At 35.4% G+C, this 26,514-nt stretch overlaps 1 protein-coding gene across 1 annotated transcript; it reads right to left on the bottom strand.

Moving 5' to 3' along the window:
• Positions 1–1,462: 1,462 nt before the first annotated feature.
• On the bottom strand, positions 1,463–25,172 carry LOC116182777 (T-lymphocyte activation antigen CD86-like; the record flags this gene model as incomplete). Its single annotated transcript, XM_031503321.1, has 3 exons — positions 1,463–1,602; positions 16,428–16,650; positions 25,003–25,172. Coding segments are annotated over 3 exons (533 nt in total), but the record flags the coding sequence as incomplete, so codon positions are not given.
• Between the last annotated feature and the right edge of the window lie 1,342 nt (positions 25,173–26,514).

Raw genomic sequence — 26,514 nt, 5'->3', positions numbered from 1 at the left:
AAATATTGAGTGCCTATACAAGCTAATTTATTCCTTTGACCAATTTTACACGGTTAACGAAGAAGCCAATTCCTTTCGATTTGCCACCCCTCTCCTTTATTCACCCTGAAGTTTTCATTTTGCTAAAGCAAATAATTAGCGATTCAACAAGGCCGACAAAGAAGGTTTTTTGAGTAGGGTCTTTCGTAGCGTGTTCTAGGTATCCCACACGATCCGTTAAAAACGAACAAAATCGACCACTCATTCATTTGCTTTTAACCCCCGATCTTAGAGCAAAAGAAATCAAACGGCGCAGATAAAAAACGCTTTAAAACTGCCCATTAAGTAAACACGCTTATTTTTCTGAGTTTATAAGTGGTTTTCCCTTATTTCGACCGCGTTGAATCCGATTCCGCCTGTTCTCAAGTCTGAAAACCGGAAGGGTCGCGTCCAATATGGCAGTTTTTGGACCACCCTGGCGTATTTTCCGTTGAAAATTCCCGATTCTAGCTTATTTTCAGACATTTGCAACGGACAGAATCGGATTCAGCGGGATCAAAATAGGAGAAAATCACTTGTAACTCAATTGTTTCATGAAATGCTTCTTGCATGAGCACTAGAAAGTTGGCCGAAGACCACACGCTAAGAATGAGGTTTTTTGAAGGTGAATATTCTAGACGGCGAGCTTTGGTTAGCGAGTTTCTCGGAGAGAGTAAAAGCGGGGGAAATTTTTATCCAGAAGGGGGTTTAACCGATGAGAATTTCTCGATTTCAGGAAACCCCCGAATAGAATGCAATGCGTATTTACGTGAATCGGGATTGGTAAAGTTTTCTTCATAGGATTTCTTTTGTTAACACGTTCCCTTTTTGAATTAATTTAATTAGATATTTTTCTTTCACCTATATCGCAATCCGAAACCCATTTATTAATGGGGTACATAAGTGTGAATTAATTGAATGGTCGTCTCATATTGATATTGCAGTTTTTGAATATAATTTGTTTGCGTATGTTACGAGCATTGGGGTGGTTGTATTGAGGAAGAACCGTGTTCTGGATGAAATACCAACAGTCAGTTTCGAATCGAAGATTGCTACTGTCCGTTAGCTATTACAATGTATCTAAAATCGAAGAATTGCTACGTTTTGTCTCGAATACCGGGCATTGCAAACGTGCAGGTAACCTTTAATTGCATCTGATCGTGAGGTGCTTTCCGGATTTTACTGGCACACTGTGGGATTTATACTAAATCACCTAGTCACTAGGTCAACTGACCCAGCGACCTAGTCCAACTCTGAACACAACCACTATAATAGCGCAATTTGGAGATGTAAGACAGCAGAAAAACGATTTGGTATAATCCCATCCGAATTCAAAATTTTCGTGTACAAACAACGCTAAATAGAAGCGTCGCAAACTTTACAATTAAAGCATAAGCGCGCGATGGAAAAGTTCGCCCGTAAATTGATTCGTAAATATTTAATGCTATGTACTCACCGCGTCGTTGTGGTTCCAATAGATGTATGCCGGGGGTTCGGGACTGTGCCTTACGACGCATGTAAGGTTAATGGTACTTCCTCGGTCAATGAATAATTCCGGACCACCAACAATTTCGGTGTCGGGCTCTGAAAAGAGGAGAAAAGTCAAACGGTTAACAAAATAAAAAAAAAACTCGCGTCTACAACGGAAATTACAAGTGTCAGGCGGAGAAGAAAAATTTTCAGGGAATTCTATAAATTGTATCGATATTATTTATAGGTTAAGCGTGCTGGCCGCCGCCGTTCGTAACGTATTTGTTGCTTTAAACGAATTTTTTTTTAAATTTCAAAAGGTTTTCCGGTCGACGGATTTCTTTGTTCTGTATAGCGTTGTGTAGGTTTTACCTAACAAAAGCGTTCCCGTTTGTTGTAATTATAATTTGAAATTCTATACGCGAAGAATCTGCGTTCATTTGAGTTGGACCTCTGAAAAAAAAACAAAATTGGGCACTATATTCAATCAAATGCTTGTTCACCCATTCTGTTGGATGTGGAAAATGTTGATCTTTTGCAATTGCGAAAAATCAGTGCTTTTAGTAGTTTCGCTTTCGACTACATGCACATTCTGCTTTTAACGAAAAAATAAGTTCGTCAAATACATGAGTTTGAAATAGAGATTTATAATACAAAACGATAAATTGATATTTTAACCATTAGATGTTAATTCCCTTTATCGTCATATATAATAGAAAATTTTACTTAAATAGCAAGCTTAGGTTCTGCCATCGCGATTGTTTCCATAGAAACAGCACTGTCGGATGTTTTTAACGTCATTATTTATCATTCTCCGTGTCCCATTTGAAATAAGAATGACAGATGTCATCAGAATACACAATCAGCTTACGGTTAAACTGATTACTTTATCTACCCTTATGGTTGAAGATCCTACTCATTCGTACCTATTGCTACTAAAATGTCAATTTAACGTCTGCTATAAAATAAACACATTTAAGTTTCTAAGATTTCAAGCAAAATATGGAAACGTTACTGGTATTCTATTGCTAACTTCATAATCAGAATTCGCACAGTTCTAGTGATGTTGATAATTTTGCTTCACGACAGTAGACAGTTTTTCCTGTAGTTTTTTCAGATATTTTTGGGATGACTTCTGGCTACATTTAAAATATTTCAAAGATCCCTAAGAAACTTCTTAAGATCTCGCCGTTTTTTTTCGCATGATATAACCTCAAAGATTTCAAAGAAATTTCCTGAAAATACGCACAAGTAAATTTTTCTACAAATATTTCCAAGAAACCTACTACCACAGATTTAAATATACTATTTAAATCTGTGCTACTACGAATACTACCAGATATGTTTCTAAAGGGATAACAAGGTGTCTGATATCGTAGAAGTGCTAGGGGTAATAGAGCAAGAATTATCCAGTCTCGTTAACAGCCAAAACCCCGTATTTTTTTAGGTTCTTCAGTCTTTTTCACAAAAATAGTTACACATAAATCAATTACACGTTTATAAACCGGTGTAGACCGTGATAACCTACATAAAACGGTGTTTAGGCACAGGACACCCCTTATAAAAATTGAAGAGCACACAAAAGACTATCGAATAGAGAAATAAAATAGTGGTAGTTCCTCTAATTACTCAATTTGTTTGAATAGTCACTGAACTTATTATAGTTCCCTGGTTTCCTGCGAAAGCTGGTTTTGACCGTGTGCGGACAATTCGCACCCGGACATTTCGCTCCCAGGCTATTTCGCTCCCGGATAATTCGCACCCGGACCATTCGCTTCCGAATAATTCACACCCGGATAATTCTGTAAATCTTTGGTTTATTAAAATTAAATATTTTTAAGAGACTACTAGACCATTGCCTTTACAGAATGTATGTAGTAGTGCACATCTTGGTAAACATCTACTTCATGGAAAAATGTTTCAAATAATAGTTATTTGGTCTTTCATTTTCAACACATCGCGATTCTTAAGTATTTCCATTTCTTAAATATAATCACGCTGGTTTTTTTTTGAAGTTGTATGAAGAGTCTGATATAGTTAAATCCTGTAATTTAAAAACACATAATTTTTATCTACTGCGCTTTCGTTTTGAGAAAATAAGAATAGGTAACTGAAACGTCTTTTGTGGAGTAATTAAATACCAAATAGTTATACCTAGTTGTAGTATATCTACAATATTATGTGTAATATTCGCTACTTTTGAGAGGCTCTTAATATTAAAACAGAATCAACATATAATACCGTACACAAACAAAGTGATAAGTCTAAAGTTAAAAAGATTTACATTATAAGATCAAGATGAAAATAGAAAAAGGAAGTCATTTTAACGCTCCCTTACATACAGATTTCTTAATGAAGACACACAAAAAATTGTTCTTTATTTCTTTAGTTGAAAAGGGTGACAAAGGAAATGAATTAAATTTATTTTAGACAAAACGAGTATGTATAAATGACAATAGAACAATGCATTTCATAGATGGCACTAAATTTGGATAAGTAATTAAGATAATATTATAATTAAAGGTCAATTTGAAAAGACCCCGATAACACAAATTGCACTTCATAAAGAAACAATAAGAGAAATATCGTAATGACATCCTTTCTATTATTTCTGGAAGATGAATAGGGTTTATTACAAGGTAAAAGTAATTAGGTCCGAAAAATCAGGTTTAAGTACGTATGACCACAACTAATTAGAACTTTAACGCCTGTATAGTATCTTCATTCTTGAACGTTGGACAGAGTGGTATTTTAAAATTTATCTGAGCACGGGTTTTGATTCTGTGTATACTTTTTTTTTAATTTAAAAAAAATTTATTTCTGGTGGTAGTGTTGTGGTGGTGTTCAGAAAAGGTAAGTTTCCAGTTTTCTTAGAACCAGTTTTACGTTTCTTTGACCACATGTGGCTATATGTTGATTATTGGTGACTGAGTAAAATTACACTAACTGCTTATTTTTTTGCGTTATCTTTGCTACAACTATGGTAGTGAATGAACTTAAAAGTTTCTTTTTGATTTTCTTACTGTTATTTATTTTATAGTTTGAAGAGATACATGGAAAAATTCTGGCATTTTTTTAAGAGATTGTTAATAATCAAAACAGTAAGGGTTTTGAAAATCTTGAAACGTTTTAGGAACAAGTCGATATTGATGATTTTTTCTTTTAAATGTTTGTAATTATTAAGTACCTATATACTTATCCTTTTTAATTTTTGTATGGCATACCTAGTACTAAAGCAAAACCCTTAGCATTGGCAATTGCGCAACAAGGAAGATAGGACATCATTGGAAAGGCTTTCCTTCTCTGAATTTGGTGTGACTATAATTTTTTAGATTTGATATTTTCGAAATATTTTAAAAGTAAGTTGAGGGCGCGCTGTTGTTTATGTCATTGGAAGGATGTCGGGCCGATCACTATGTAATAGAAGCTAATGCGATCGTGCGTCAAAATTATGCAGTTGCAAGTGGTATAAAAAAGAGAAAACTTGTACCTGCAACGTCGAATGCGCTGGAAATGAAACAACTAAACCAAAAAAATTACATATCCGAATTCAGAGATGGGCGACCTTACCAACGATGCATCATTTAAGATTTTAAGGGTTGCACTGTCAGCGATGCGAGACAAAGACATTAGTGAGCAAGTTTTATTTTAGACACTGTTTCCTTCCATGATCAATTTGACGTGCCAAAGCGTTTTTTGAAAATTATTTTAATTTACAGAATTAGCTATGTATGGTTTCTAATGCACCACCGTATATTATTTAGCTTCGGAGAAATAACACCAAAATCTCCCCATAAAAATTGTTATAATAATAAATGGGTAGATTTTGGTGTTATTTCTCCGAAGCTTCTTAAGCACCCCATTGAGAGTCATGGATCTTCACAATTTCAGTATATTATTTAAATAATAGCCATATAATTTATAGCAAGATCAATTTTTTTCACGATATTTATCAACATTTTTTGCTTTTTTCGTTACTTTACAGTCCTTATCTCTTTAATTTTACGGAAACTCTCAAGAATCTATTTGTTTTACGTTCAAATATGATTATAATTTACTTGAGATTCTTTTAAGACAATACATACGTATTTTGTTATGTGTCCTTTAAATGGACGACATCGAAGGTTAGAGAACTAGGAAACTTAACTTGCAGCTATTAACAAATAATAATTGTTAAAATTTTATTTAGACTTTTATATTCCTATTGCAATATTATTTGTACGTGCTAAAAGGTTTCCAAATGAAAAAAACCTTGATTGTGAATTGGTACAATAAAACTGGGTAAATAGGTTTAAGAAATGTCAGGTGACAGTTTTGCTGATAGACCGATACCAGCGTTTAGCAGCATCCGTCTACTTGTGGACATGAGTGCAATGGACAATTTACATCACGGATGGGTGTCTTTTTACCTTTTTTTTTGTTTTTTTTAAAATAAATTTTCATTCATGGTACCTTTAGCAAGTGTTCTCATGCTTAATACGGAGATAAATATAAGTAATAAATTCCAGATTTTGAGTGATATGGATGCTATTAAAGTGACCTAAATATCTCTACTGCTTTGATACGGTCCATTCCATTTAAAAAGGTCCATAGGATTGTACGTATGAATTCTTGCCTCATAAATACTATTAAAAAAATTATTCCTCTACAAATTGTATGGTTATTGTTTAACCAACATAAATATTTAAGTGCCACATTAAAATTCCAAAATCAAGGAAAATATCATCAAAAATGGACTTGTCCCTGAGGCTAAAAGTTGAAATTTGATTTGTTACAAAAAGTTGATAATGGATATGAGATTTAGGCGGTGCAAACTATACGGGACGCGTAACAATGGAGTTCGGTACAACGAAAAGGGGAAAGAGATACATAATCTATGAAGGATACATGTACCTCTTTGCTAAGAACCTTAAACTCCAAAACTGCTCATCATGGCTGTGTCGAGCGAGAAGAGCAAAGAAGGATCCATCGGCTCTTAGTTTAACATGCAATGCCAGGATCTCGGGTCAACGATGACAAGATTAGCTAAACCGAGCACTGATTTTGGAAGTGCAGATGGTTTCCAGTTTCAAAGCCCTTAATTGGGTATTTTATTAGTTAGGATATCGTCTTTTGACCTTTTGACTTTTTTATACGTAAGTTTCATCGTTGCTTATACCGTCGTCTAATGTTAGTTTTTAGGTTCGGCCCTCCCTTGCAAAAAATTTAGTTTATCAACCTCTTCAAATTTCAATTTTACTCTGGAACCAACCACGGATGTGGTCGTTGGGCTTTCCAGTTTTACTGCCCTTTTGGGTTTTTAATTGTTTTCCATCTATATTGTAAGTTTTATAGCTATAGTCTCTCCTCAATGATCTCTACCATCTTGTAGATCACCTGAAGATGACCGTTGGTCGAAACATGTAGTGTATCACTTCGTTTTATTAAATTATATGGGAACGGTTTAGAGAACTTTTATTCAATATTAATAAATTATCCCATTTAGAGTTTGAACACAAAATGGACGTCACGATTCCAAATTATACCTTAATATTGAAAGTATCCAAATTTTAAATGTAGATATACGTCTATTACATGCACAAAGTAATAAAACGTGATATTGGTGAGTAATATTGGAGATTTCAAGCTCTGAGTTAATTTAATACTTCACAGCCGACTTTCTATGTTAAAAGTCAACCATACACAAAATACCCTTGCAGGGGAGCGAAATTCTGGTGCGAATTATTCCGGTGCGAATTATCCGGGTGCGAATTGTCCGGGAGCGAATTGTCCTACAACCGATTTTGACATTGATAATTTTCCTGACTAGGAGGCAACTACGAGTTGCTTCGAAGTGAAACGGAATTTTATTCCTTTTGATCAATTTAACTCAGTTAATAAATAAACCAATTGTGATAGTACCGCCCCCATCTTTTACCGCCTTAGACTGTAACCGCCGACTATAGAATAAGTAAATTTGAAATGTTCTAAAAACGAACAGGCTACTTTACTCCATGATTGTACAAAAAATGCTTTAACTCATTTACCAAATCTAAAAGGACCAATACAAAATCTGGATTGGGGAACTTTTAGCTACACCGAATTAAATTACGGCAATAATGCCATAGGGATACATTCGCGAAACGTTAACGGGAGAGCAAAGGATGCTACTTAATAATTATTAAGCCAAACGCATTACACGAGCCGTTCAACGTAACTAGAACATTACAAACTAATTATTGCAAGTGATTCAATTTCGAAGATCGATACCCGTTTCCATCCCATCTCACTCCATCATTCGCATTAATTACGCTCGATGTAAATTGGAAGGAGAACAGTTATCGTGCTTGCTTAGCGTTTTTGCATGAAAAATTATTTGCGTAAAACTGAGCGAATTTATATCTCAATTTTGTTCTCGCTTTACACGTGAACGAACTGCAAATAAGTAAAGAAAGCAGCGTGCGAAAGTTTCGGCTTCGAACTTATGGGGATGAATACGTCTCTTTGTCAAGTTAAATGATCGCGCTGCAACTTCATCGATGTCGCTAAAGGGATTCGACCCGCTTTCGTCCATGGTGTAGCGACTCAGCTGTCCAAATTTTATTTTAAGAGCCCAAAACGTAACCATCGAACTTATGGTTTTTGCTTTGGTTTGGTTTGGTGGTTTCAAAGTTGAATTATGAAGGAAATCCAACTCAATCTGTCACAGTAACGGAAACGTTGAAACACAATTACCTACTCATCGCGAAATCTAATTATCTGATCACGTCTAACACCAAAAAAAGATCGCAAGGTAATTTCATTAAAAGTTCATGTTTTACGAGTTCACATAATACCTATCGTGTATCTATAATACCACGTACCTACATTGTAAATTAAATTATAACACATTCGCCGTAAGTAATTTATAGCGGTAGTTATAAAGTAAAAAAGGCGATAAAAAAGTAATGAGGGTTTTTACACCTTTCTAATTTAAAAATTCGCATTAATTTTTACAACGTATAAATTATTTAAGGGATCATTATTAAGAAACCTTGACTTGTAATGGTCTTAATATTGTTCTCTTTAGTATCACCCTCATTATTTCTTCTCCTTTGTTATTAAAACCGTGCATATAATATATTAATGTGGAAAATCGTAAAAGTCTTCCACCTTTGGGTTCGGTTAATGATGTTACTTTTGCGTTTGTGAAACTATCACAAGTGTGCAGGTAACCGTAACTCGGGTATTGGTCCCCTGTAATTTTCCTCGCATTAATTACATTAAAACCCAAACCTCAGTAAATACTTATCCTGGAAACCGTTACGTCCTACCACATAACCCAAATACTTCAGTTCCCCTTTCACAAACTGACATTTGTCCCGACTTAAAGCAAGGCCCGCATCCTGTAATTTTTTTTAGGACTAATTTTTAGATGTTTCTCGAAGGCACTCGTTGCGATGATATCATCTAAATAGGCAAACACATAAGGAGGTAATTCAGGGCCTAGCACTTTATCAATCTCCCACGTCGCTGGAGCATTTCGAAATTCCCTCAAAGATTACCCATCCGAGACCTCCCCTGAGAATTGTAAGTTCCATTTGTTTACGTGTGCTTGAATGAATGGGACTGAGATATCTGACCTGAAGACTTTTTGAAATTGGAGTAGACGCTTGCTCAAAGTCAAACGATCCCTTAGAAGATGGGATCGGAAAGTTCGGTGAATTTTTCAACGAGGAAAATCAATACCTCTCATAATTCCTTGCAATTTAAATGCTGAATTGAAAATTGTTATCTTTCCCCTTTGAATGAATAATAGTCGACACTCTTAATTACCACTAACGAGTCCCGACGATCAGTGTAAAGAATTAGCGTTACAAATACTCCATCCACGAACGTTTTTTCCCCCCCACAAACCCGCCGCTCATCCAATAAAATTGATTGTCCCTTGAACGATGCATAAAATTACTTTGAGTTTTCTTACTAAACTGCGTCCAGGGTTGATCGGATATATTAGGTACCTTTTAAGGCGTAAACTCTCGAAATTGCCACTAAAATAATGATTAACCGCATTTAGCAGCTTATAAAGAATTTATGGGGAGATCGATATCGTCATTGTACCCTCGGTGTTACACCGCCAATACTAGGCTTTTATTGGAAACATAAACGGTGGAGTGCTTAATAACGCAATAAACGGATAAATGAAGTACTTTTGACCTAAAAACTCACACCTTGTAAAATTGCGTTCGATGCAAAAGAAAATTTGTTTTACTGTTTTTTTCAGAGTAAAATTGCAGTTACCAAATTCAACTTGTCGTAAATGATCGGGCGAATAAAATCGACCAAAATCAAGAGGGGGTTAGTGTCAAGGTATTATGCAACCCGTTATGCATATTACAGTTATAAACCCCTCATTGACAAATGCCCGGTCACGAATGGAATTAAAGCTATAAAAAGTACATTTAACAATAGATACGGCTTTATAGTCACTTAAGCGCAGTTTATTTACAGGACCCAGTTATGTTGATCGTCAAAAGTATCTCCCACGTATTTTTTTAAAGGTTCATAAAGTGCGAGGATCATCTAGACGTAAGCGTTGTTTGGTTTCGAAACGTTCATTGTGCTGTTTCATCATTTTAGTAGAGGCAGTAGCATATTTTTAGGTAAATTACCGTCGTAAGAGTAAAGTGTGCTTAAATAAAACGTTTATTCGAAGTAACGATCACTTGATGTAAATGCAATCCCTCCTTCCTTGTCGCATTATTAAAGGAGCGTTTGGAAATCGGATTTTATCCAGAACCAAGAGGTCTTGTGGAAGAATAAATTGGTCAACTGCAATGCAGAGGACGTGCATTTATTTTTGCGCCATGTTTCTTTGCGGCTTTGTTTCTTAATTGCTTTCGGAAATCAGTAGAGCCATAAGGTCTGGAGTTTGTATCGAATTTCGTCCTTTTAATTGGTGGGATTGGGTTACATTTTCAAACTCGTCACGCTACCATTCAGTACCAGGGAACTTGGCATATTTGTAAGACTGGGGGATGATTTATCGCACTAACTCTTATTTAATTCGTTGGGAGGGATTTAATCCAACAAATTAAAAATTAAAGAAGTCTAATCCGCCATTTTGTAGGTGTCATTCAGTAAGTAAGATTTACTGGGGATCGTTCCGGGAGGATTCCGCGTTCTAGTAATCGTTAATCAGTTGGATCCATAAAAGAAAAGGATTCATTCGCATTCTGCTCACGTTAGAAAACCGTATTTCGTGGTTTCAAAAAATGAAAAATTCGCAGAGAGCTCCGTTTCAACCGCGTCGTAGTCCTTTTTGCCTTTCTTATAAAGTAAGCGCTCTTAAAAAACATTAATTTTGACACCGGTCCCGTATTATTGGGGAACGACGTAATTAATTAAAAAAAGGGTTTAATTTTTGAAAGTTATCGAACGAATAAGCGTGCGATGTGGGAATTCCAGTTGTTCCTACCCGAAAAGGGGTCTATTTGCAATTTTTTCTTGGCCGTAAGTACGTTAATTTATGTAGCTTTTCCGTAAATTTACTTTTCTTCCGTACCGTTTAATTTTGGTTTGTTTGAAATTGATTCTACCGCACCGTATTTACATCTTTTGCCTAGAGGGAATCAAATTTGAATTTTTGGTGTACACCCCTCAGAATTAATGTGAATTAACGTGAATTAATTTGAATTTACGTGAATTAATTTGAATTAACGTGAATTAACTTGAATTTACGTGAATTAATTTGAATTTACGCGAATTATTTCGAATTAACGTGAATTAAAATGAATTAATTTGAGTTAAAGTGAATTATTAATTCATGAAATACCATGAATTAATTTCAATTTACGCAAATTATTTTGAAATAATTTGAATTAAAGTGAATTAATTTGAATTAGCGTGAATTAATTTGAATTTTCGTAAATTAATTTGAATTAACGTGAATTATCACGAATTTACGTGAATTATTTTGAATTAACGTGAATTAAATTTAATTTGGTGTACGCCAAAAATGGTACTTACTTGTTTCCCCCTAGCATTTTGCATTTGGTGGTTAACCGTAACGTAAGTTTAACCGAAGCATAACATTTGTACCATTTGCATTTTTGCCTTTGGTGTTCCCGTAGAAACCGCTACCGATTATTTACTGTTACCCCTTAGGGAAATTGTTGTGCGCTTTAAGTTTTGTTTTCCGTTCTCCATCCGAGTTACCTGGAGCCCACCGCGTCTTCTTCAGAAACAAGAGAAGCCGAAAACGTCTGTTGGTGCCCGAAGCAGTCCCGTTCCGCCGTTTTCTACCGCCGTTCCACCGCCTTTCTCCGACTATCGCCGCCGGCACCGATTTTAACTTGTAAAATTACAGCTGGATTTTTCTTTTTCTTACTTTTGTTAAATTTAATTTTTGTAATTACACTTACCGTTAATTTTTTTCTTTTCTGTAAAGGAGAACTGAAGGTACCGTTGGTGCGCGAGTTTCTAGCAAAAGCAGCCCCCTTTACCATGGTCTCATGTATTTAAGGAAACACCACTACCATCATGGAATAATCTGCTTCCTCCGGTGTTTACAAAGGAGGCGCAACAGTATTTACTTAAGGACCTATCGACGAAGATATGAATTTAATTCCGTAAAATTGTCGGTGTGAATGTGTATGTAGTTATTAATTTTAAATACACGTTCGTAATAGCGAATTAATTTAAGGGTAGCTTGATATTTTCCCATTATTATTATAAACCCTCTAGGACTAAATGGAAGAGAGGAAAGTTGGAATATTAAGGAAAATATCACGTTGGAATTGTTATTGTTTATTAACCAGGAAACTAGTAATCAAATTCAGAGAAATATAACGTTTCCAGCAAAAAAGGGAAACAGAATCTGCTTAAAAATCTTTTTAAAAAGCATCTTATCCTCATTGAAAAATCCTTTGACCCTCAGATTTTGTGTGTAAATACCCTTTTGAAGATATTTTTAGAATTTTACAAAGAAATGCTATCACGAAACTACTTTTGTTCATTTTCTTGGCAATCTAGCCACCAAGGGTTTCTTTTAGAAATCTTTGGAAAGACCCGAAATATATTTACCCCAAAATCGTCCTGAAACCTTCATTTTCAAGCCTACTGTCTGTCAGGAAATTTTAGTTTAGGGGCAGAGCAGACTACGTTTCCTGCCGCTTGTCACTTTACCGGCCGCACCGTCTCTTTTCCGGCCGAATGTGTGACATTTGTAAATGTCAATAATGACGCCTGTTATCACTGACAGATTAACATTAATCAAAAGTTATATATAAAAATTGAAATTTTATATTAAAATACGATTTCGGGAGAAATTTAATACAAAACTCGTCACTAAAATGACACTACTTGGCTCCAAATCGTCATTCAATATGTCCTCGCCAGTAATGTATCATTTTCCTAACTTTTATGTAAATAACTATTACCCAAAATCATCCTAAAACCCGAGCTAAAACCTTCATTTTCATGCCTACTTTCTGTCAGGAAGTTTCCATGACAGAGGCAGAGCAGATCATGTTTTCTGCCACTTGTCACTTTACCGGCCGCATCTGTGATGTCTATGACCCCTGTCATCACCGACAGGCCAGTAATGTGTCATTTTCCTGATTTTTTTACTATTTAAGAATCATGGGTCTCCAGGCAAGGTACTACTTACTGCTAACGTTTCCGTATGACAATGATGCAAATAATCTCGTTCAGTTTTATACCAATTCAAATAGACAATGGGACTCATTACAAGATTACTCATAAGGCGACTGTCCATGTATCCGAAAAGGTACAGAAAAACAACTTATTTCGACCGAGAATTGCCGTAATCGCTCTCTCCCTCGCGATTTATTTGTATAGATTTTTGACCCGATTTCCACCAAGCAGAATCGGTATAGTAATTTACCCCTATAAATACGGAACTGTAACTGTATTACGTGAGTAAAAGTATCTATTATTACAAGCTATCGATTCCTCTGATTACATACTCGAAATACTAACGAAGCTCGGAAAATTTCGAATGCAAGATTTGAATCGGCGGCGGCGGCGGCCTTTTCGTGACCAATTTCGCGTTTGTTATTTACGTATATGCAAAATTTAACGTGAACTTTTCTTTTAACTCTTTACGGAATCTGTTTAAGGCGGAAAATAGCATTAGCGTACTAATCCGACAGGTACAGTTAGCGTTTGTAGGGATTATGAGGGTGTTAGCCCTATTTACCTTGTAAGTTTTAAATTTTTGGGGCGTGCAAGTTTATTGATTACATGAGTGGTATTGTATTTATGGTCGGACAGGTACTTTTTCCATTTCTTCCGAAATGATAGCAGCTGTTTTGCTTCATTATTGGGATAAGGGGAAAACTTCAGGAGAACACTAAAGGAAGTTGAAGATGAACTAGACAGGTATTGATACAAACTCGAGAGAAACTTTAGACTTTAGAAGAAACCCAAGAAGACACGAATTTTATGACAGCAAGAATATGAAGAGCTTCAAATAAACTTGGTACATTGAAGAAGATCTGGGAAGTAAATATGAAAATAATTTGAGGAGAACTAAAGACAATTGCTGTGGAAAGTTAGGGTGGAAGGAACTTCAGGGGTACATTAAATCAATTTAGAGTTAAAATATGAAGGGGAAACGAGAAAAAGATGGTTAACTTGAACAACACTAAAGAGGAAATTGGAGACCTTGGAGAATATTTTAGGAGCTCTGATGTATGAGTCCCCTGCACTTCTGCTACCGTTTTAATAACGTCACGTTTACCTAGACCGATAACGGTCGTAATTATTATTACATTTTCTAGGGTGCTACAAATTAATGGGTACTTAGAAATCCGAACATTAATATCAGCTACCTACTTACACCCAAGCATTCACTACACAGAATGGATATTAATTCTCTGCAATTCCTAATGCATATTCAGCACTGTAAGTGGCGCTTTTCGTAGTTGTATTAACACAATCACTTAAGCGAATTAGTTTACCTTACGTGAAAATATGCCAGATGTTCCAAATTCGTGAGGTTTTGTTGAGGTTCACTCAAAGAATTGCACGGTGACAACAATATAAAATATTGTAACGGAAACGCTCCAGACATGACGTCGCCTTTGGCGCTCTGGAATTTTCTAGGCGCGCAATAGTGGGAATGTTTGCGACGTATTTGGTAATTACGCGAGTGTTCTGGACTTACATTGCTTGAGTGTATAAATGGTTGCGGACCGAACATCGCAGTTAGTTTACTACCGAACGAGATCGAGTACGTATGAAACATCGAGCGCGGAAATATAAATTGCGAAGTGTATGATATAAATAGTCGATATAAATTGTACGGTTTTTATAGTGTTTTAGTTTTGTTGTGTAAATATTGATATAAATCGAACCCGAATTTATAAATCACGTTACAATATAAACCTAAGGGACACAACACAATCCCCTAAAATTGGATGCTTCCATAATTATTACTTTAACTAGTTCGGTAGATTCATCGATATTTCTCCTTTGACTACAGATAAACCCCTAAAAGTGGAAATTCGTTCCGCTGCAGCTGATTATTTTTATAAAATTGGATTAACAGAAGCGTGTACTCTACCGACACGAGCATTTTTTGTGTTCGGTAATAACATTAAACTCTCGTTAATTGAATACGTTTGTAAAGGGAATTATTATTTTTAAATTACCATCACGATTTTCAATTAGTTTCTACGACAATTTAATACAAAACAGTAATCTATAAAATCCTGAATTGCGCGAATAATCTTGTTCTGTACACTAAATGCACCAGGTACACTGCAATATCAAAATTTTGGTGTAATGGGCTCAAAAAAGTGTGTTTTTTTTCAAATTTGTCATTTGTTTTTTGTTTATTTATTTATTCGCCTTTATTTTTGAGTGGGCGGGGTTTCAGCCAAGGCTGCTCTACCAACCCAAACCACTATACATTTACAAATATCCATGCCCGAACCCGGATTCGGACCAGGGCCCCACGAGCCAGCAATTTGCTATTATTAAATGATTTGATAAGATAAGATAATTTCTTGAGTTGAACGTGTCCATATACAGTGTGTCCCCGGAAATTACTTCACTATACGTGTAACTGATCAAAAATTTTTTAATCTCGTTATGAGTTTCCGTTTTTCTTGCCTCAGGTGCCATACATGTCAGCTACCGAATTCAAAAAGAGGATACAACTAAATACATATACTGAAAATATTGTTTGGACGGATTTGCCCTTTACTCCCATACAGTGAGGTTTTAAATTTTGACGTATTTTTGTTTCGTTCCATTATCGGAGTAACGTTTTTGCATAAAATAAAATTATAACTAATAACGAAGGCAAATTACAGAACGCTATAGTTGGAGTGGCTAGTTAAGTTAAAAAATCAGTTTATTAAACAAAGTTGTGCACCTAATTTGTTCATACGAGGTGCTGCAACCGATAAAAAGGTTCAAGACAATTAATTCGTGCGTTTTTTGGGCGTCAAAACCCTAAGTTATAAGGGTAATTTGGAGAATTTCCATAAACTATTCCAGTAAATAAATACACTAATAAAGACCAAAATCTAGGCATTTCTTCCCTAACTTACGGCATATTTGTGTACTAAATTAGAGCTTCATTAGTTGAAACGGACAGACGTTTTTTATAAATTATGTATGGCGAGTCAAAAATGTAAAAGGGCGGAAAATCTAATTTAACGCTAAGAAATGGATCTTTGGAGTTACAGCTCGATTTGCAAGTAATCCTTCGATACTCTAGGGAGAATTAATTTAAGAGTGTGTTACGGCAATCCAGTTAAAAATGTATTAAACTTTATTACATTTCGTTTCTGATAAAAGATGTGGTTCGAATTAAAACTAATTTTCCAACGCGAGTTAATTGAAGTTGTATATAGTTTGAGAGAGCCTCGCGAGGGTAAGGTGAGATTAACGTAAAATAAGGCGATTGGCTCGACTTACGCGGAGCAAATTCCTTTGAATCTTACCTATAACCGTGAGGTGGATGTAGTGACTGAGATGTGGAGTGGAAGACACCTGGCACTCGTAAATTCCCGAGTCCCTATGCTGCGGATATTTTATCTGTAAGGTCCAGTCTTCTGAATGTGGCTGATGGATCGCTCTAAATCTCTGGTCGCTAGTGTAGGTATATCGGCCGACTGTGAGAAGGTGCACATCTCTATGTCTAACCCACGACACCTGCAGCGATATCTGAAAAGGAAAACCTTCATTAACGTCTCCTATGCTCATTTTCCCCGTAAGAAAATTAAAGTACGCGTTACTGGATCGGATTACAACCTGTCGAAAATGGATGACGAATGATTAAAAATTTCGCGACTGGGTTTCAAATTGCGAAAGTTCAGTGAAAAACGGTTTTTCCGATGACAACCTTCCTTTCTAATTGATTTAGAGTACGTGGGCGTACATTACGATTTGCGAAATTTGTAATTACTTTGTGAATTGGTCCCTGTCAAATTCGAAATTTAATTGAAAGGTAAATTTCAGATGGGTGTCTATTAAAAGAAAAGAGAAGACAGTTGTGGCAGACCAACACAATATTCCAGAGTCTGTGCTTGACTTGAACTTGAAAGAGCGTTCGAACTTCGAGTTGTCTCCTTATCCCATGTCTCGGTTTTCTGAAGAAGGAATGAGATAGGATACACTGCATCACTATGGGAGGAATGTAGCAGTGGTCTTTGATGGATACTCAGCCGAAGTGCAGGAAGTTACATAGTTTTCATAAGCACGCATTTCCTTTTCTTTAAATAACAAGAGAAATATTGAACCTATAGGCCTCGTTTTGACTTTAAATTGAAAGTAATTAACTTCATTATGACCTTATTGCCCGTGACTTTCCTCTCTCGACCGATATTCCTCACGAAAGGCATTTGCACTTTTAGAAAAAATTACCATTCTTCGAAAGGGCCTAACTGAGAATCTATAAGACCTACAGAGCTTCGATTGGGTTCAAATTGTAGAAAATTCAATTTTTTGAAAATGATTACGGAATGTTTTTACCAAAAATGCCCCATTTAGGAGATAATGGTCAAAAAGTGAAATAACTCAACAAATGTAGAGGTTTTCGCCCAACAAAACTTTTGCCTTTTTTCATTTGGGAACTTGGATTTACACCACTCTGACATTCCCTAACAACGTACGAAAAATGCAGCTCTCTGCGTTTTTTGCGACCTAAAGCTCTTTCTTGGTACCGTACCGCTGGCCTATAGGACGAGTCATTAGATCAACACAAATTGGACTTATCGTCCACATAGATATTTCCACTAATCCTGGTTATTTTGTCAACATTGTAACGCGTTCAAGATGGAACTAGCGAATTCTTTGATCCCCTTTTTGCGGACAATATATTGCTTACTGGATTTAGCTTTTAAATTGAATAGTGTTTCCACTAACGGCATTTGTAAATATTTTTAATGATAATTTAGAATGTAATGAAGTGCTTTTTTTAGATACTACTACGGTTTATATTACAAATTTTTTGAATAAATTGAAATATAAAATTCAATTTATTAAAAAAAAAGAATTGACGATAAACATAAATGAAAATATGTGTTGTTTTTGTTGCTCGAGCTGGTAATTTTCCTATTTTCAATAGTGTTAGTGCAACAAAGCTAAGTTTTATGAGAGATCCGGACTGACGTATAACAGTCGAGCACGTGACCAGAATTAGGAAATCTCAGAGCACGATTTTGCACCATAAAACAAGGTCACTTCGCAGTTACGCAACCGGAAAACCAGAGAATTCACTTTACAGGTCTTTTAAGATTAAAGAAACATTAAAGGAATACTTCAATAATACTATAATACACATTGATATCCATTGTATCAGAATTGCACTAAGATAGTGCATATTTACTATGTTTTGTAGTTCATATATCTATGCATACTTGGATATTTTATGCTGAATACAAAGTTGGTCTCATGAGTTTTCTTAATCATTTCCTTGACAATTGGCATAGCTGTGAAACATGTCATCGATCGGTCGTATGGTTTAAATTCTGAAATTCTGTGTAGTGAGCTTTTCAATGTGACAGGGAACGCTCGATTATAACCGCATTTGCCCCTAAATTGCATTTCATTGTTTGTCCACGTTCGCAGTGGATAACATGCATCAATCCCCTGTCATGTACAACACTGCAACTATTGTCTCTCGTATTAAACCGAATCGAAATTAAAACATAAAATGAATCAGAATTTCGCTCGTTAGCAAAGTTTTGAGACTACGTGAAGTTCTCCAACACGAGCACTGAGTTAATATGTATAAAAGGGTTTAATACGAAATATTTGCATAAATGTATATGTATACAACAATACCCATTGTCTGCTGAAGATGCTACATTATATTCCATCACCTGAAAGGTTTATAAAGGCCGAAATGTTCGCGAAACAATGGCGTTATCTGTATTCAGCAGATATCAAATTAAATTTACGGTCCATTCGAATTATTCAAACGTTTGCGAAATGATTTTAATGTTCAATTCCGTTTTTTTGACAAAACGACTATTGAAACGGGCTTGTCGTCGGCGATTTACTCCATCCAAAGGTGCTCGTTTTATCCCGAGGATACATGACTAATATAATTGTAGCTAGGGATTTTGAGATTTAGTTTGCTTTAGTTAAATTCTAGTTGTACGTAAGTTAATCCGGCCATTTATACTTAATTTGCAAACTACTCTCCACAATTTGGAATCAAGTCACTTCAGTTTAACTTTCAGAGGTAATTTTTTCAATAGTTCAACTTTAGCACTGCTAACTATTAACTCATTAAAAAACTGTTTAGCGGATCGATCCACAATTTTATTGTTGAGCGTTTATGTGTGTTTCACAATAGGTATTTGTACAACTAGTTTTGAAAGGGACACTCAGTCCTCATTAATCAAAGTGCAAATTCACGAAAAAAAGACATTTTCAATGCGTGTTGTACACGAAATTTAATTTACCCATAATTGAATAATATCATTTGCTTATTTCCTGCCAGTGTAAGAAAGGTTGTGGGAGGGATGCTTAATAACTGTAAGGTCTGCCAAGGCAAAACCTGTGTGAATTCTCCACATCACCAACGGACCCATTCTGACGAAGAGGACGATCCTATCTCCGAACCTTTGAATATAGACTACTAAAGAAGTACCGATTGTATGGATCACGATGCGGGTGTTAGGTGTGTTGCCTATATACTCATTTTTACTTAAATATGTGGTTAATAATTTATAATTATTATAATTATTATAATTATAATAACTCATTCCTTATTATTGAAAACTGTAACATTCGCTACTAGCGTCACCTATAAAGCAATAGATGTAGACTGTAAGTAAGAAATTTATTTTCTGGATATTAGCAAAGCTTTGAAATCAAAGGTAAAAGCAAATTTATTTCATCTTCTATCTTTGTCTCACCTTTGAGTAACTATTTTTGTTCCAACAGGGACTGTTAATGTGGAAATGCGCTTTTTGTTATTTACGATTACGTTTAACTTATTTAACTTTGGTTGCGAGGTTGAGCTGAGAAAAATTCTTATCCATCATATAGGAAATTAGCATGGGAAATATATATATTTGAAATGGACGAAATTCCAGGAAGTTTTGAGAAAATATGAGGAAATTTGAAGAAATTATAGTGAAATAAGAGACAAGAATAATCTGAAGAAATCTAAAGGACATTTAAAGGAAATAAAAAATGTCTATTTATGTAGGAAATTCCACTTAAAAATAAATAAAAGGTGGTTAATTAGGTATTATGTCTTCTTTGGTGCGTTTCCCAATATCCACAACGAATGCGGTAAACGATGTGAAATGTAATACCATATGAATGAACGTAGGTAAAAATGCGCTAGCGAATAAAAACGCGGTATCTACATAGCAGATACGGCATTTGTAGTAAGCACATTGTAGATGCGGCATTTTTGTTAAACAATTCAATACATTTTGCGTATACGACATTTCTAATTTACCTATTGTATTTACCCCTTTTAGCTGTAGATATCTAATTGATAAGTAGTCTGCCTGCAGTATAATCCTATTGCAACGAACGTGTTTTATCAATTTGAAATATTTAGCGAATCCTTTAGCATCTGTTCAGTGATACCGGGTGATACCTAGCTATCAAAAGATTTACGTCCAATGATTTCTGATATACTGTGTGTTTAAAATCTATATTGAACTATATTGAATATTTTGCCGTAAAATGTCTGGTAAACGGTGTGATTATTGTAATTGTTCGGCGTCGAAAAGAAAGTGCCCCGATCGCTCATTTTTTCAATTTCCGAGGGATGAAAGGTGCCGGACCTGGATTATCAATTAAGGTACTTGTGTCGTTTTATTATGAATTGATTCCAAGCTTGCATTATGTAGTGGGCACTTTTAATTATAAGTAGGTACCTAAAATAAGTGAAGAGAGGTCCAAATATCTTTGAAATGTTAATCTTAATCGGATATATTCAATATTGAAATCAAATATGAATGAAAATACAAAAATGTATAGGTACTTTATGTAATAAGTTAAGTTATTAGGGATTTGTTCCATTACGGGTGGATTGTTTGAAGAACGAAGATGCTCCGCTCCGCATTGGATAGCGCTTATACCTATAGCATGGGCGAACTTTTCGCACCCTGCTTTATTTCTGAACCAATTTTAACTAAATTTTTGTTAAAATAATCGCTCTTTATGTTAGTTTGTTTTAGTAAAAGTACGACAAAAATAAAACTCGACGCCTTTACTGAAATCTCTTTTGTTATACAAATCGTTAAGTAATGGTAGAACATCCTAAATTTAAAACTAATGCAAAACAAAGAATTAAGTAGGTATCTAAATAAACCGAGGGTCTACTGACCCATTTTAAAGATTTTACTTTCATTTAGCTACCTGTACCGAACATTGTTTTCATTTATTTTTTCTGAACAATAATCACAGATACGAAAAAGTTTCTAAAGATATCAGAATGCGGTATCAAGCACATTGTTTTAATTGGATATATGTTTATCAAGATATCAGACAGTTTTCATTCTTTTGCCTTCTTTGTTCTTTCATTCAAATTGGTGACAAAATTAATTATATGTTTTTGTAATAATCAGAAAATGCATTATATAAAATAGCTAGCTGTCTGGAAATTGGTACCTCTATTTTGAATATTTTAGGTACCTCATTTATAAAGGTACACGAGGGCGGATCTAAAAGGATTAAAAGGGATTTTTTGCACTTAAACATAGGCTTAGAATGCACGGCACAAATGCTTCTAGATCTGTCACTGCTACATAACATAATGGACATTATGGCTAATTTCCCACTTTCATTATCAGGCAATGCCAGCTTGGTACCATCGATGCAGAACGAGATTGCGTCCAAGAAATTATGTTCTCGCCATTTTGAAGACGACTGTTTCACCAATACCTCCAAAAATAAACTAAAAAGTGATGCCATACCTACTAGGAAATATGACTGGATTAGTGCCCCTACTCACCAGAATTTTTCAAGCTAAAACCAATTTACAACTTCGCTGGAAATGAATTAGCCGAGAAATATAAAGAAATGCCATTGAAATCAGTTGTTATAAATATCTAACCCAAATGAAAGAAATAAACGATGTCTCAGATTTCGTTATTTACGACTTTGAACATGACGTATGTAGGTACGTGTATCAACTACCAATGATGCAAACCAACTTACAACAGATGCCTGTATATGCAAATAGCGTAACTACAAAGCGTTAGTTTATTTCATCTAGCGAGTAGATTTCTGTACAAAAAAGCACGATATACGAGTTCATGGTTATGGCCGCCTGGTGTTCATGTCCACTAACTAAAAATTACTGATTCGACATGTCCATAAGAACCGTAAATCGATGTATTTTATAATCAAAGCTCCGAACTAATGTCGTGACAGCCCTCCCAATACGCCAAACTGGCTTAGCGTACCAAAAGAAGACCAAAGAAGAATTGAAGCCATACCACCAGACACTAATATTATATAATTAACCGAAATGTGACAATTTTGTATTGCAAAAGTCGGGTGAATCGTCATCTCAGCAGCTCCCCCCTTCTACATAGTTATTATAAGCACGTATTTGTATTTTTATTACTGTTCCTCAAAAATTGAGCTATTGTTCATAGTCAACACGAAACGCCATGGAAACGCATAGTAAAAATTGTGATAAAAGCAACACTTTCCATACTTTATTACTACAGATCCCGCTCTAAAGATTAGTTTTTAGACTGCGTCTGATATGGTATCTTCTTTTACCTTTTATTTTATTGTTTGATTTGACCAAGCTAGTTCCCAGCTCTTCAGTAAGATCTTTCTAAAACCTATAAAATAGTGCTAATTGCACTCAGTTATATGAGGAGTAAATTGGTCAACAATGAAACAGAGTATACTAAAGAGTTTGGTTTTACGTAGACCTTTGGTTTGGTACTTTTATAATAAGCGAAAATGATTGCAACAATTCTCTATAATAAAGTGAAAGTAAGAATTGAAGCATTATATTATTATTATCATCATTAACACAAGTTCCAAATTAATTATTATGAGGGAGTCAAATGACGTACATACGCCACTGTGTTGTACTGTCGAGATGTGATAAGTGTTGAGCAAATGCCCTTTTTGGCAGCAAAACGATTTTTCGGTGATAGAACGAAGAAAAAGCGACTACGATTAGTAATGTGAAGAGGAGCAAAAGAAACCAAATTTTGAAGACCAGAAAAATCGGTACATCCTTCCAAAACCCTTAATATTGCCCGAGAAGGACTTTTAGTTGGCTATTCAAGATTAAATTCACTGATTTAATAAACCCTTTGATCTGTTCTATATGGGGCCAAACAGTCGGATGGGCCTCGAGGGCAGATTAGGGGCCGCTGCTTAGTCTGCATTAAAACCCTGGGTAAAGCCCGCAATTTACCAAAGACGAACCGAAAAACCCTACCTACTTCCACGTCCACGTCATGTCGCGAGGTCACTTATTTGCTGTTTACGAAATTGTGGGTGCGTGTGATCCAGACTGTCGTGTCGTTACCGCTATGGAGTTGAGGTATTAACGGTTGTTCATGATGAATTCATAGGTTTGTTTATAGAACTTCCTGGCGAAGTAGTCACCTTCTCGTTCTTGTGGCAGGGCCATAATCTGTGAGTGGCGTTGGCTGAAGGTAGCCCACTGCGCTTCTAATTTACTCCTTTTTCGTTTCATGACATCGTCCAACCGTTGTGGTAACGCGACACCCATTCGTTGAAGGTTTCAATTAATAAATGCAGCACTTACTGGGACCGGAACACAAACGTTGCGCGGTACCAGTTCATTTAAAGGCTCGAAGGACCAAATGTAGCGTAAGAACCGTAAATCCTAACACCCAACGAACCAATCACCACCAAATACATGACCGCATAGTATATCACAAATTTTCTTCCTTAACCTATGTTAATTATGTTAGTATGCACGTCAACTTTGCCAATAATGTGCTTAATATTGTTTTTACTAGCGTTTCAGTTTACTTCCTTCTAGAAACGTAGTATACACATTTCCTTATTGTCCAGAATTTCGTTGTTATTCTTAATCAAGATAATATTAAGAAAAAAACGTGTACCAGACTTGGATTATTACGAAGCTCTGGATAGGGCACATAGGAAATTATTTTGTAAATTACAGTTGGAACTGGGAACTATACTAATTTACAGTTGTAACTGGGAATTAGTTTATAATTTACAGTTGTAATTAGGAATTACACTAATTTACTGGGAATTAAACTAATTTACCATTGTAACTGTCAAGGATAATTCCCAGTTACAACTGTAAATTAATGTAATTCCCAGTAAATTAGTGTAATTCCTAATTACAACTGTAAATTATAAACTAATTCCCAGTTACACCTGTAATTTACAAAATAATTTCCTATGTGTCCTATCCAGAGCTTCGTAGATTGTGGACTGAGGTTTAATATATTTGTATCAATATCACGTTGGAATCGTAATTGTCTATTAACCTGGGAAGTAGTAAAAAAGGGAAAGGAGGCGATTCTCCACTAATTCAGCAGTTCAATTAGAAAAAAAATACGAACGTGAGTGGAAGTTTGACATCGGAATAAACTAAAAAGGCGTCCTCAACCCCTTTTTGTTATGTAAGTAAAAAGTTCACTTTTAGCACAATGGGCGACTATACGTGAAGTTAGATCTATTAAAAAAGGACCTCCGGAACCTTGATTAAAAAGTTCCATGAATATGAACGTGGAAATTGATAAAAAGAGCCCGTGCTAAATTTACTTGTACTAATTTCCCGCAAGGAACGCTCGCGAAAAATGTTCAAGAGCGTGTTAACAATCGAACTTACTTTTAAAAGCTCTCTTCCAAAAAAACTTTCACGTTAAAAGCTTAAACCTGCGAAAGGTGCGCAATTAGTGAGATTAGAAAATACGTAAATTGGGTCACAAGATAATAGCAAATCAAAAATTCTTTCCGTAAATAAGCCGCCTCGAAAAGTTTCTCGCGAGCGAAGTTTTCGGGCCGGCGATAACGCGTTTTCTAGCGAATGGAGTAACTTTCTTAAATAGAAATTGGTGCACTTACCGTTCTGTTCGCTAAATTTTTTACTCGACAATTAAGATAAGCTGTTTTGCCTAATAAGGCTGTGACGTTCTTGGACGCGTTTGTATCAAAGTAAGGGCCTCTACTATAATTTGTGCTATCGGTTAACGAATTTCCTGACGCTCCTCCGCTTGATTGTACAGCACATAATACTGAAACAAAGAGAATTATTATATTAGCATTTCGTAAAGTTTTTCGTATAATATGATAAGAAAAGTTTCTGAATAACGCCCTCCCTTATAAACCGCTGTTGCTATTTCATCTGATAAGTTTTTTGAACTTCTCGCGAGTTTATCCAAACTGACAGTACATGTAAGAAAATAAATGAGCTTTTAGAGAAAGTACCAAACTTTGCCGTACCTTTTTGGAAAAGCTTATAATATTTTAATAAAACTCCCCGATGTCTTTTAGAAGGTTTTTAGTACACATTCCCTTTTAAATCACGTGCGACTTCGAGTTGACAACGTACAATTAAGGTGGTGCACGTAACAAACACGCGAATGTAAACCAAATTAAAAAAGTCACGTCATACATGAAATCAAAGGCCTGAATATGTTAACAATTCTAAATAATTGATGATCGTCCCTTTCATATTGAAATATTATTTTTGATTAATGTCGCAGTTTGTGCTACGCGAATGCAATTTAAATTTCAAGTTCCGTGTTGTAGCATTGAAATGTGCGTGTTTGATTTCTATTGTGCTTCTTGGTCGGCAATCGCTGCCGATTTATAGGTATATTTTCAGGAGCAACTTGCCAATGCCAGTCACGAAAAGCGTGTTTTTCTGCTCGCTACATGCAACAAATCAACTTCTCAAAATTATTCGAATGAATTTAAAGGCGAAGATCCAGAAAACAATTGCTTTATATTCCATTAAGATAATGAAATTTCGGGAACGTCCCAAATACGAACGACGGAGTGCACTCCAGAAAATATTTTAATGTTCAAAGTTTCAGAAATTGATGGCACTATTTTTCAAGATTGAATACTGACTAGTTTTAGTGTTTTTTTTAAATTAAAAAAATTTGCTATTGTTTGCGTTTTGTCCATCTGTCTGTCCGTCCGGATCCACTTTTGAACTACTTTCAGACGAACTGTCCTAGAGGACTGTAAATTTTGCTGTGTGAATGGGAATGGGGTGGAAGCACGATTTTTCCGAGATTGCTGTTCCTGAAAGTAAAACTTCCATAACTTTTACACGCAATGAATTGGTTTCTAGAAAGTATAACTTTCCTCTGCGACTCTTCGAAAAAAACCAAAATCAACCACCGATTGTAATTTATAATTTTGATAAAATAACAAAAATTGGAAAAACACCTCCTTTTAGATAGCTAGGGGGAAATTCAGTGGAAGCTTTGGTATTTACCCCCCACACTTCAGCTACCTCTATTTTAAAATCCAATCGAGGGACACATTATTTTAAAAGTCATAACATTCTCTTTGCAAAAATACTCACAAAACCAAAATTTGGATGGCCTGGTTAACCAAGACAAA

This window comes from Photinus pyralis, unplaced genomic scaffold (assembly GCF_008802855.1).
Source record: "Photinus pyralis isolate 1611_PpyrPB1 unplaced genomic scaffold, Ppyr1.3 Ppyr1.4_unclustered_Scaffold7518, whole genome shotgun sequence".
In the NCBI taxonomy this organism is placed as follows: domain Eukaryota; kingdom Metazoa; phylum Arthropoda; class Insecta; order Coleoptera; family Lampyridae; genus Photinus; species Photinus pyralis.
The sequence above is the reverse complement of the archived record's forward strand: the minus strand, read 5'-3'. Positions and strand labels throughout refer to the sequence as shown.